Source organism: Rhinolophus sinicus, linkage group LG03, assembly GCF_036562045.2.
Source record: "Rhinolophus sinicus isolate RSC01 linkage group LG03, ASM3656204v1, whole genome shotgun sequence".
In the NCBI taxonomy this organism is placed as follows: Eukaryota; Metazoa; Chordata; class Mammalia; order Chiroptera; family Rhinolophidae; genus Rhinolophus; species Rhinolophus sinicus.
In genome coordinates this window covers 121,787,547-121,801,147 of record NC_133753.1, presented here as the reverse complement: position 1 = coordinate 121,801,147, position 13,601 = coordinate 121,787,547, and the positions used below count along the sequence as shown (strand labels likewise).

At 36.1% G+C, this 13,601-nt stretch overlaps 1 protein-coding gene across 4 annotated transcripts in view; it reads right to left on the bottom strand.

Moving 5' to 3' along the window:
• Window positions 1-13,601, bottom strand: part of PGGT1B (protein geranylgeranyltransferase type I subunit beta) — a 46,126-nt gene that overhangs the window by 31,117 nt on the left and 1,408 nt on the right. Inside the window, exons 1-2 of one of the 4 annotated variants that reach the window (XR_002137041.2) lie at window positions 11,969-12,133; window positions 4,731-4,849 (exon numbers count right to left, since the gene is read on the bottom strand). Coding sequence is in view for 3 of the 4 variants with exons in the window: in XM_019727819.2 (XP_019583378.1) it covers window positions 4,731-4,849; window positions 11,969-12,108 (259 nt within the window). In the remaining variant the exon portion in view is untranslated. Of the gene's footprint in view, window positions 1-4,730; window positions 4,850-11,766; window positions 11,928-11,968; window positions 12,135-13,601 lie in introns of those variants that run through there. The other 3 variants (XM_019727819.2, XM_074328592.1, XM_019727820.2) reach the window with 3 other exon arrangements.

Below are 13,601 nucleotides of genomic sequence, written 5' to 3'. Positions count from 1 at the left end.
GAAACACATTTATTGTAAACATTCAAACAACAGAGATATATAGAATAAAATTAAAGTATCTTCTCTTGCATCCTCTACTTCTGTTTCCATCTACTTCTCCCTCCACAAAGATTTTCCATGTATCTTTTCAGAGTTTTTCCTATACATTTATATTCATAAATTATCAAAACAAAACACCTCTATACTATGGTATGTATCATTTAACCATACATGATGAACAATTTCATGTCAGTACATACATAGATTTGCCTCAATCACTTTATGACTGAATAGGTTTATTTAACTGTTTCACTTTTGGTGAACATTTATTTTGCTTCTAATTTGTTACTGTAATAAACAACGTCAAAGCATTCTTCTACATATATTTTGGTGCACATGCATTAGTTCCCTAAGGCTAGAAACAAATTACCACAAACCTGATGGCTTTAAACAATAGATATTTATTCTCTCATAGTCTGGAGCCCAGAAGTCTAAAATCAAGGTGTTGGCAGAGTTGGGTCCTCCTGGAGCTCTGTGGGACAATCGTTCCATGCCTCTCTTAGCTTCTGGTGTCTGTGGGCAATCCTGGAATTCCTTAGCGTGTTAACCTATCACTCAAATCTCTGCCTCTGTATTCACATGGCCTTCCCTTCTGCGCCTCCAATCTCCCTCTCCTCTCCCTTATAAAGGCACCAGTCATTGATCTCAAGATCCTTAACCTTAACTACATCTGCAAAGACCCTTGTGCCAAATAAGGTCATATTCTGAGGTTCTGGGTGGAAATGTCTTTTTGGGGCTATTATTCAACTCACTACAACATGCGTGAGAAGATGTCAGATGGGAAAAAAATTATACGTACTGCTAAAATGCCCTTCAACATGTTGTAATTTTCACTTCCATCAAAAGAATATTAAAGTGCTCTTTCCCCCCACGTTCTTGCCAACTTTTAAAAACTTTTTGCTAAACTGATGTGTTAGGTAAAAAGCAATGTAACATCATTGTTTTTATTGCATCTCCCTGATTTCTAGTAAGGGTAATCCTCTTTTCATGTATTTACTGACTACCTGTCCTTCTTTTGTGAACTACCTAGTCATACATTTTTATCATTTCCTAAATAGCAATGTGTCATTTTCTTCTCAATCTTTACAAATTCCTCAGTCTGGATATTAATATTTTATCTATTATATAATATATACTGCTACAATTTCATCCAAGTCTGTCACTTATCTAACTTTATCTTTCACTACATAACATTTAAAATATCTATTTAGCCAAATCTATCAATTTTTCTTTAATGGTCTTTGAGTTTAACATTTTTAGATTTTTAAATTCCCTAAGATTTTATATGCTATCATAAAGTAGGACAAATATAGATCTATGAGTTACAGAAAGCATAGTCTATTGAGTTTACAAATGCCTTATGGATGAGAAAATATTGGAGGAGCCAGAGGATGTTCTAGGCTAAATGTGAAAACACAGAAAGGAGGAACAGAAAACAAAAGTTGGAGAAGATATGAGTGATTTAAAAGTTTAACATCTGCAGGGCGGCGGGATGGTTCAGTTGGTTAGAACGGGAGCTCTGAACAACAGGGTTGCCAGTTCAATTCCCACATGGGTCAGTGAGCTGCGCCCTCCACAACTAGATTGAAGACAACGTGCTACCACTGAGCTTCCGGAGGGGCAGCCGGATGGCTCAGTTGGTTAGAGCGCGAGCTCTCAACAAGGTTGCCAGTTCAATTCCCACGTGGGATGGTGGGCTGTGCCCCTGCAACTTAAGATTGAAAACGGCAACTGAACTTGGAGCTGAGCTGCGCCCTCCACAACTAGACTGAAGGACAACTGGGAGCTGATGAGCCCTGGAGAAACACCCTGTTCCCCTATATTCCCCAATAAAATTTATTAAAAAAAAAAAAAGTTTAACATCTACTGATACACAACAATGCTTTAGGCACTGAGAGGGAAAAGAAATATAAGAGACACATTCTCTGTACTCCAGAAGTTTGCAATTCAAATGTAAGCAAGAATATTTTAAGCAACAGTTAAGCAGCAATGATTGGAAAAAAAACTAGCAATGGGCTTTAAACCAGTGAAGTTCATGGAGAGGACAGTACAATTTGAAAGAGAATTCTGATGGCTCTTAAAAGAGATAGTTTCAAACCTAATTTTATATTTTCACCAAAGTATAATAAACATAAGAAAAGCACACTTATCATAATTAAATAGCTCAATGAACTTCTGCAAAGTAAACTCACCTATAAAATCAGCCCTCAGGTCAACAAGTATATGACAGCACCCCAAAAGCCCCCTGCTATTCCCCAAAAGCTCAGATTGGTTTTGCTAATTTTGGACTTGACGTAAATGGAGTAATATGCTTTGCACTTCTCTCAAAACACATCTGTGACTTTCACCCAAACTTTTGCATGTAATTGTAAATTCTGCTTTCCTGTTACTATATAGTAACTGCATTATATGAATATTCTAATTCATCATTTATCCATTACACCAACGATGAGTAGTTTGTATAGTTCCTACTTCTGGGCTCTTGTGAAAAATACTGCTATGAAATTCTAATACCTTCTAGTATCTTTTGGTGAACACATGTTTTCATTTCTATTGGGTATGCATGTACTAGGGAGAATTGCTGGATGATAGAAAATGTTCAGCTTTAGTAAATACTGCCACACAGTAGTTATAAATGGTGGCTGTAAAACTCCTTCAGCATTGTATGAGAGTTCCAGTAGTGCTACAGTCTCATCAACCCTTGTTCTTTTTCACCTTTTTCATTTTAGTCATTCTAGTGAGTATGTAGCAAACACAACCACTATGGATAATATGAACGCTTAGGTAATAATCAGCAAATCTCTCACAACAAAACATCAACTAAGGAGAAAAGTATCAAATAATGAAAAGATCAAATAATGAAAAAGAATATGGGGGTTAAAGTGCTGTAAAAAAAACTCATTTCACTAATAAATGGTAGGGGGAAGTAAACACATTACTAAAGAGCAGACAAAAACACAGCTCAATCATGGAGCCAGCAGACAGTCCTTAAAAGTGGGGAAAAATATAAGACAAGACAAAAGGAGGAAGCACGGTGAATAAGTGATCAATGTTCTGATAACTGTAACCTGTAGTATGAATTCTTTCACTAAAATATTACAGTCCACTCTTCTCTATAGAGATAACTGCTATTTTATTTCAGGGGAATAAAAATCAATAAAATTTTTCTAAAAATAATATAAAATATATTTTAGCAAAAACTTAAGAATAGCTTTTTGTGTGTACCACAGTGTATAATTTCTAATCTGTACTATCTGAGATGTATTTAAAAAACTACAGTGTATAATTTGATCAGGACATGAATTTTTAGTAAACAAACAAAAGTCAGAGTCTGTAATACTACTTTACATATATCTAATGCACAACTTTTTAAAAAATCTCAGACTTTCATTTAAGCTAGTAAAAAAACAAAACAACAACAACAAAACCACAATCCTGGTACAAAGGGAAAGTACAAAATTACTTCTATTTTGCAGGTGACCAGAATCGTGACCTCACCGCAGCCACAAGCTCCCAGAGGCTGAGGATCATACCTTATAATTTATCAAAGCCCTTTTCCATAGGTTTAGCAGAGTACTCTTAGCAGAACATTCAAATAATCCTACTCACCAACCTGTTAGAATCTATTACTACTGACCAAATATATCATATATGCTGTTACATATAGCTGGTGAAAAATGAGTATTTATGTATTAATGTATTAAGTTCTCATACGCCTAGTTCAAGATGCTTAATCATTTTTAATAAGAATTCATTTACAAACACAGATTTTTAAAATTATACAAAAACAAACACTAGAAACTTAAAGAACACTAAAGTAGAAAGCCCAAACTATGTCCAACAGTATCTGCTAATAGATCAAACCTCTTTCTTCCTAAATAAAGCTTTAGCTTATTTTCCCAAGGTTCTTCTGGGTGAGATTTATACATGATTACTCCAACCATTGAACAACACTATTAATTTATTAATGCTGACTCTTAAAAGATAGGTATGTGGTAACCACTGACAAAAACTGATTTTTATGGGAGCTTATTTGCTTGATCTTTTCTAGGTTAGAATTTCTAACATTTATAAGTGCAATTAATGTTAGACATTTTACACTTAACAGAGTAAACAACAGAGTTTATAAAACATGTGTGTGTTTAGTTGATCAGGTAATTTCTGAATTTTGAGGATTTATTTTATTGATCAAAGTTTATAAAGTTTTATAAAAATGGCTGAAGTATAAAAGCTCTAAGAAACCATTAAAGAAATGCTAACGAAATATTAGCGGGAAAGTGACCAGGAGATTGAAATGAAACGTTTTGATAGCAAAGAGTTTTTCACTGAAGAGACATAAAAGAATGGTTGGGAATGAAAAATAGAATGAATGCTACAAAACTAATCAAACATAAATCTGAGATACAAATAATCAACAAGTAGTTACCAGTGTGGAAGCATGCAACAAAGGATGGTGCTACAACTATGAATCACTGTTTAAACCCAGACAACTCTAAATTGCTCTCGCAAGAGATCAAAGATTAGACTAGTTAAATGTTATATTTGAACAGAATGGGAGTGTTGCAGTGTAAGAAAAACATAGATGAATAAAATATACTAATAGTTTATGAATAAATACTAAGTGCTAGTCTAACATGTTATACCAAGTACAACTAGTCACACTAAAAATAAAATGCTAAAAACTCACTCACTATCTTCTGTGGGAAGGACCTGCAGAGAGTAAATCCACTCTATTATATCATCTTTGTTCACCACATCTAAGGAATCCAACATATCCAGCCCAGAGAGCGCAAAAAATGCGATTGTCAACCTGAAAGAAAAAGAAAAAAAAAGAAAATCACGTAAAATTCCAGCTTTGCTATCAAACCACTCAAGTCTTTCTGGTTCAGAAAAATAACAAACTAATTCTAATTTTACAATAATTTAAACAATACTACCATCTTGTAAAAGCCAAAAAAAAACCACCAATTTATTTTTATAATTTAATAACATCAGTCAAACCTTTGTTTCATTTTGTCAAAAAGGGACACTGAAGGGTTAAGAAACCAATTCTACTCATCTGAATTTACTGAAACTAGTATATCAGCAACCTGAAGGCTAAAAGTCAATTTAAAAAAGAGAATTTCCTGCACCTGTTCAATACAAATAAGGTCAAAAGCCCGGAAAAATTATATAAAAATCTCAATTTTCACCAATTTGCCAAGAGTAATTATACTTACGGCTGGGGCTTAATTCTTAAAGAATGTCAGAATAAATCTATCTTTATTGAAATTTGTTTACAAATAATGTGATCCCTTGGGAAAAAACTTAGAATAAATTCTGGGAAATAAAAAATACAAATGCATTTCAATTCCATTCTTCCAGAGAGGGTCACTCTTTGAAGGAATGAAAAAAATGGAAGACAACACCCACCCCTTCCAAGATTGTGCACTAAATCAGAAATCAACTTTTCGTTTTCGTATAAAAACTAGTACCTTAGTGATTGCTTTTCACATAGTTTGTTAAACGTAATTCCTTTCATGTTGAGATGCATTCTACCATGTTGTTTGATTGAACATGGTTATCTTATTTCCATATTCTATAATAGTAATTCCTATGTCTAATATGGATAAATTAATATTTTAAATTATTTGATCTAAAATCTTATAGCAGAGCTACTTGACACATTCTGTAACCTTTTTAACAAAGTCCAAAAAAGAATTAAGCCCTTAAGGCCCTAAGGCATTCAATACATATATTAACTTATTTCCTATGCATCTAGAATGGTATTATCTAGAATGGAATTAGCAACTTAGGGAGAAATGAGAAAATAGTCATTCCTTTTTTTCAGGGTGTAATTAAAATTAGGATGTAATTCTCTCTCTGATCCCTGGTTGAAAAAGGCTGGCATCCATTAGATAACAGGAGGAGAAACCAGAGTAATTTAATCCCATCCAAAGCTTAAGGGCAAACACTAAAACTAATGACATATTGGTACACGTAAGAAAAATAAATTTTGGGAAACTTACATTATTGAGAAACTATTAGTACTACATACTAGACACTAAGCTAGAAATTTCTCATGTTATCGTAATTTAATTCTAACAACCCAGAGATCCACATGAATTAGGGAAGTGATTTATCTGGATAAGATCAGGATGAAATTAAGGGTAGTGGAACCCCTTTAGGTGGCAGCTGTAATTCAGAGCTCAGACTCTGCAGTCATATGTGCTAGCTAGGTTCAAATCTTAGGCTGACCAAGATATAAACTATTACAAGTTTATTTTTACATGGATGAAAAAGTAACATTTTCCTCCCTACATCAAATTGCTTCACCAGTGGATCAATTCACAGATAGGAGAGGTAAACTAAATGACATCTCCAGAAGATCTCAAAATGCTCAGGCCTAAGAAAAATTGTTCAGGGTTTAAAAACAGCACGAAAGAAACAAGGATTAAACAGAACTCCCCCCCAAAAAAGGAAAAACAGTCTGCACAGTGGAAAAAAGAATTTCGCCATACCAATATGATTTTCCTATGACTCTAAATGAGTAGTATACTGTCAGGCAAGAGTAGGTGAGTGATTTCCGAGTATATGATTTATGGAAACACTGATTTATGGGAGTTAACTAGATTTCCAAACTTTGGGTCAGTTGCTCTGCCCGTTTCTAGGGCAATCTCTTTAATGGCATCTCCAAATGTCTTTAACAGTGAACTGCATTCCTGCCTAGATGTCAGGTGCAGCCATAGCTAAATCATTATTACAAAGAGTTCTAAAATTATAAACAAACAGCTACATTAGGAATGGAACCATAGATACTTGATAAAGTTGGTATCAGTGGAAATGAAGAAGAGCCTTAGAGAACACATTAGAATTAATCGTGAAGTTAAAATACAGAAGACATGGAGGCCCAATAAATACTTTGGAATGAAAGATGAAAGATTGTATGAATTCTAGAATTTAAGCCTTACTCTACCTCTGTAATATTTTTAAATAGCTGACTCATCTGGTAAATACAGAGGGCCAAAAAAAATGTATACACATTTTAAGAAAGGAAAAAACTGTATTAATTGTAATACTCAATATATACCGATAACAAAAGGTGAACGAACACAAGTCATGTTTGACTTCTGCAATTACAAGAGGTGCTCAAGGTGGTTACCACCAGTGTCCAGACACTTCTGATTATGGCAAACTACTGCCTGAGCATAGATAACATCTCTTAAAATGTGTATATTTATTTGGCACCCTCGGTAGTTTTAAGTTCAGTCACTCATCTTTGGAATTATTTAACATGCAAAATAATTTTTCAATAAAAAACATTTACTACAGATTAGATGTTGTGAGAAAAAGGAATAAAACAAGCCTCCTAACCGTAAGAAGGTTAAATTATGGGGGAAAATAACTAAGTAGCTATATAAGTGCCATTATAGACATCATCTTCTTTCTTTCTAAACCTGCTCCTTTTGCCTCTTGCTCTAGACCAGATGGCAGTGTCAATCCTAGAATCCTGGGACTCGTCCTTCTTCCTTCATTCCTCCTTTCTAGCCCTACCTTCCACTGCCCCAACACCTGGCTCCTGCACTACTGCAACAGCTTCCTAACTGGTCTTCCTGCTTGCACCACTTAATACAGTGACCAACTGCAAATCTAATGATTACTCTGAAATGCCTATCTAACCAGGAAGAGCCACTGCTTGGTGACTTCCCATCACCTACATTAACAAATTCAAGTTTCTTTACACGAAACACAAATCCCTCTGTAATCTGGCCCATGCCTACTTCTCCAGACTAAATTCCTAGCACACCTGTCTTATATTTTGAACCACTTTTAGAGAATTGAAGTTTTTCTGCTCGACACTCACTTATCTGTTCTTATTGTCTTTTATTTATTGTTATTTGCCTATAATACACCCACATACACACATACGAAACATTGAATACATTCTTTAATTAATATTTAGCTCCTGTGTTACTTCTAGCTTCCAGAATGCCCCATGAATACCACCATTATTGTGCAAACAAGTTCAAAATGTAGTCAGGGGAGCAGTAGCATCAGCATCATTGGAAGCACGTTAGACCTGCAGTATCTCAGACCCCACCCAGACCTGCACAATCAGAACCTTCATTTAAAAGATTCATATGCACATTAGCGTTGGGAAGCACTGTTGTTAACAATCTTTAACGCTTGTTTTTCCTGTCCAGCAAAGCCTCAGACTTCAGAGTGCATCAGAGCCACCTGGGACGCTTGTTATCATGCAGAATCCCGGATCCATGGAGTTCAATATAGATCTGGGGAGGGGCTCAGGTGTGAATTTTTATAACCACCCCAATGTCACTGGTTAAGAGCCTCCCACCATCACATTTTGAGACATACTGACAGACTGTGATATACTTCAGAAAACGGAGGGAAAGAAAGAACAGAGTAGTTTGGGGGTGGTTGACAGCCATGGTTACACACAGGATACATAGGGGAATATGGAAGGACATGAGAATAGAAAGACTCAGTAGTTTGTAAATATCTTGTAAAATAATAACTATCTAAACCCTTCTCCTGGAAACAGTTGTACCTATAAAAATAATGTAACAGAAAATGGTCAATATTTTGTCCCTCAATTTAAAAAAAGCCTACTCTAATTCCTCTTACCCAAATGCAAATAGCAACAAAACAACCAAAATACTTCTCTAAGCCACTTCTAAAAAAGAAAGCCATTGACAGACGTTTAAGATTCACAATCCAAGATTTAATATTGACTTGAGTTAACTAGTACCTACCACTTTTCAGAAGGTAATATAAAAGAAAAACCTTGGGTGAAACAACAAACAATATACATTTGCATTTTCATAAAGCCACTGTAATTAGAAAAATAAAAATTATTTATTCCTACTTGTCAGGCTAAAGGAAACAGGGAAATGAAATAATTTTGCTAAAATGGCGGGTCAGTATCTAAATGTCCAGCCCAACATTAGCATTCTTAAGAGCCAGCTGTTTCATACCTATCATATCTATGTTTCATATCTAAAGAAATGAACACAGGAACACCTGAATCATTGGTTTAGTACCGTATCCACATACCAAGGCACACAGTAGGCTCTCGATATATGCTTGTGGAATTGAACTGCAATATTGGATAAGAATTACATCTTAATCAACACATTGTTTTATCTTAAAACTCTAGTATTAGTAGCAATTTTGTGACCAATCACCTTGCTTAAAAGGTTGGAACTTCTTCACAAGTTATCTTAAAGTCAACTATGAATCACAAACACCACAAAAGGACCTAATGCGAAACTAAGGAAAGACTGTGGATCAGAAAAGAGAAAAACTGAAAAACTTTTAAAAATCACTACAAAAACTGATATGTACATCTTATCTTAAATGTGGTTATTATTAATTGAGCCATAAGAAATCAAAACTGATTTATAAAATTCACTCGTGACAAATATGAGACATAAAAAGGATATAATATCTTAATGCATCACGACATTATGTTTATTGTTTAATATATAATGCTTGGTATAGATCCTAAGATTATACTAATATTAATAAGTCAATTGTTAGTTGTTCTATCATACAATTTTTGCTGTTTTACTTATGCTATGAACAGGACTACACAGTTTATTGCCAACATGCATTAGTCTATATGGTTTTGTTCATGCTGAAATTTTAAACAGGCCAATCAAACACACTGGCATTTTGAAAATGCAACCACAGAACTATAACAATAGCTACAAACAAAGTTCAACTGTTTAAGAATCACAATAGGATGGAAGATTTTTTTTATTGAAATGCTTTGAATTCATATAAAATTAATCCTTATAAAATATAAATGTGATTTATCAACATATTTCTTAACATCCCACATCATTACACTGAGTTTTGGAAATCTTTTGTTTAATTAAATTTATTGAAGTAACATTGGTTAATGATGTTATATAAATGAAAATCTTAATTTAGGTCTAGGCATGCACTCTGATAGTTAGTCAATACCTATGGATGGAGAAAGGCATATAAATAATGCTTCACTCTTTCTTTAAAAAGAATCTGTTCATCCTTCAGGCTCAGCTCACATTATTCCACAAATATGTATTTAATGCTTCTCATAGGCCACATACTATTCAAGTTCCCAGTGCAATGCTGTCCAGTAGGACTTCCTGAGATAACGTAAATGTTGAAATAGAAACAAAAGCCACTGCCAATGTGGTGACTAAGCACTTGAAATGTGGTGCCTACTGCAAACATAAGAGCTAAATTTTTTATTTAATTTTCTTTAACTTTTTAATTTTTCCATTAGTTGACATTCAATATATTAGTTTCAGGTGTAATCTTACTTAATTTTAGTTAATTCAAATTTAAATAGCCAAATGTGGTTAATGGCCACCAAACTGAATAGGGCAATGCTAGTGCAATGGAAGTAAACAAGATAAAGAGCCTGCCTTCATGAAGCTTACAATCCAGCGTGAAACAAAGATATTAAACAAATAAACCAATAAATACATCATTTCAGGTGGTGATTGGAAGTAGTCTTTTTGTTTTAAATATATTTTTAATTTTATTGGGGAATATTGGGGAATGGTGTGTTTCTCCAGGGCCCATCAGCTCCAAGTCCAGTTGCTGTTTTCAATCTTTAGCTGCAGGGAGCGCAGCCCACTATCTCATGTGGGAATTGAACCAGCAACCTTGTTGTTGAGAGCTCTAACCAACTGAGCCATCCAGCCGCCCCCGGAAGTGGTCTCTTTTGGATTGAGGAAGGTGTCTATAAAGAAATCTGGATTAGGTACCTGCCCTTCCTATATGCTTCCGTGAACCCTACACTAATAAAGCACAGAACTCTATTGAAATTGCTAGTCTTGTTCAGCTGTACTCCAGTACCTATGGTATTCCTTGAACAAGTATGCAAAAGTAATCCATAAAACTTCCAAAACTGACCCAGTCATGTAGTGTTCAAAACACACCAGAGACTCCGGATTCGGAAACTATGGAGAGACATCAGAGCAGAACCAATCTGCTCTCTTCCCATCCAGGCCCATGCAGCTTTGGAACCCCACTTGAAAACACAGCAATGCAGAGCAAAGACAGCCTCCTCCTTCCCTTCTTCTCATCCCCCGATTTTCACTCTGACTAATTCATAGTTTCTTAGCTTCTGCCAGATCACACACCTACGCCAATTCCAACTCACAAGGTTATATTGCAAATACACTTTAACAGGCTGCCTCACACAACACTGCACCTATCATCATATTTACAGTTTCTGGAAAGTTAATTACTACTCAAACGTTAGAGGATCTCTGCCGCTCCACACATCAAATATCATATACACATTCAATTAAGAGTTAACGACTCAACACCTGAAACTAATATTGTATGTCAATTGTACTTGAATAAAAAAATATTTTTAAAAACCAGTGATTGAATCCAACATGGTAACGTTAGACTTTTGGTAGTAAGCACGCAATAGCGTATACAGAGATTGAATTTATAATGTTGTACACCTGAAATCTGTACATCAATCAATGTTACCTCAATTTTTAAAGTTACTGAATTAGGAAAGGGAAGCACAGAAGAGACTATTTAGCTAAAATATGATGACAAACGCCTTATCCTTTTCCTTTTATACTCGAAAAGTAAGGAAGCCAAGTGACTCACAGGTTTTGGTAGAGGGAATAAAAGGAAGCTCAGAGTTGACAGGAAAAATGGTTGGGAAGTGAAAAAGGCGGTAACTGGAGATCCCAAAAGCTCTAGACTTACAGTTCCCTCAAACCCTTTCGCCGTAGTTCGGGGGAATGAGGGTGACCACTGGCCGGCCGGAGAGGGGAGGTATCGGGCAGTGAGTGCCAAGTGGGTGGCGGCGCAGCCCCCTGTGGGCGCCCAGTTAGCTGTCAGGCTCCGCGGCGCCTTTCGCTGGGGCCCGGACTCCGGGCCGGTCCTGTTGACTGTGGCCACAAGTTACCTGCTGGTCTCGAGCGAAGAATAGCGCTCGGGCAAGACCTGGAGGCAGCGCTGGAAGAACCGTACGTGCCGGTCCCGCAGGAAATCCAGCCGCTCTCCCTCACCGCTCCCGGCCTGCCGCTCGTCCTCCATGGCCGCCATGCTGGTACGGAAACGACGTCTGCTGTGACCCGGAAGCAATTGGCGAGCGGCGTGAAAGAACCTTAACGGGTGATACTGAATGGCGAGTGCGGAGGGCGTGTGCGCCCATCGCAGATCTGATCCGTGACTGCAATTACTGTATACACTCAACTGAAAATCTTACCCAGCACTTTATCTCTGGTAGCGCACAACCCAACCTTTACTATTCTAAGCACCAAAGATTTGGAAACACCTCGCAAGCCTTGTAAAATCCATCCTACAAATCCACAAATCTCTAGAACTTTTATCCTTGTTCGGTATTTGGAAGGAAGCGCAAGGTCAACTGCTTCAAGTTCACTTTGAGAAAATCAATGCCCTAAACAATGTGAGGATGGTATATATGAACACGGATATGGGTCAGTATTAATTTGCCAACAGACTCATTTTTGGAAGGCCACAATTGAAAGCTGAATGTATAAGGAAACTAAACCTACAAATCAAGCTATGTAGACAAACGTTATTAAATAATTATTGACACTAATAAAAGTTAAGAGATTTTCCTAGTCCTCTCTAGATTATCAGAAATCACTTTAAAAATAAATATCAAATATACACACACAACATATATTCTTATGTGTGTGACTGAATCCTTGCATCATTTTCTTTTACAAGTCTTAAAAGATTTTCCTCTTTGCTTGAGTCAGTGTGTCATCTGACATCACTATCGCATCAATTTGTAACAGCAAATAAGCTCAACATGTCCAAGTACCCATATACTAGAAAACGAAACAACATGCTTCCAGCTATGTTTCCAAACAGGGATTTCAGTTGCTTCAGCCATATACTTACTGTTCCTTTTAAAACTTCATGAGGAAGTCTTGGGGGGTAAAACAATCCACCTAAGGAGCAGGCCTGAACTAGGTTCTTTACAATCAATTGAGCTAATCGAAGTTTGGGTATCACTTTAATTAACAGCTTACTTATAAAATGCATTTCTTAAAAAATGTACTCTGTGGGTTGGAGTTATATTATACTTATTCAACAATCCAAAGTGCCTTGCATAATTTAGGTGCTAGTAACTACTTATTCACAGGCTTTCCTGCATGTCTTTAACAAATACCACATTAACACATGGTGGGTGCTTCCTTACAAATATGGAAGCCACAATCCTTGCCCTTCAGGTATGTCCAATCTAGAGAAGTTTTCACTACATTATTACAATTAAGATCCCCCCCAATATCCCATTATCTCTCTCTCTCAATCTCTCTCTCTCTCTCTCTCTCTCTCTCACACACACACACACACACACACACACACACAAATGTCTGAAGATGTTCAAAATGGAGTCATATCACATATATTTAACTTACTAGAATCAGTTATGTGCACTGTATATATGCTCAAAAAGACAGTCCTAACCAACCTGGCCCTTAAAGGGAAACCAAATATTTCATCAGATTCTCAGCTCAAGAACCAACAGCAATCTGATCCAAATATGGAGGAAATAACTTTCA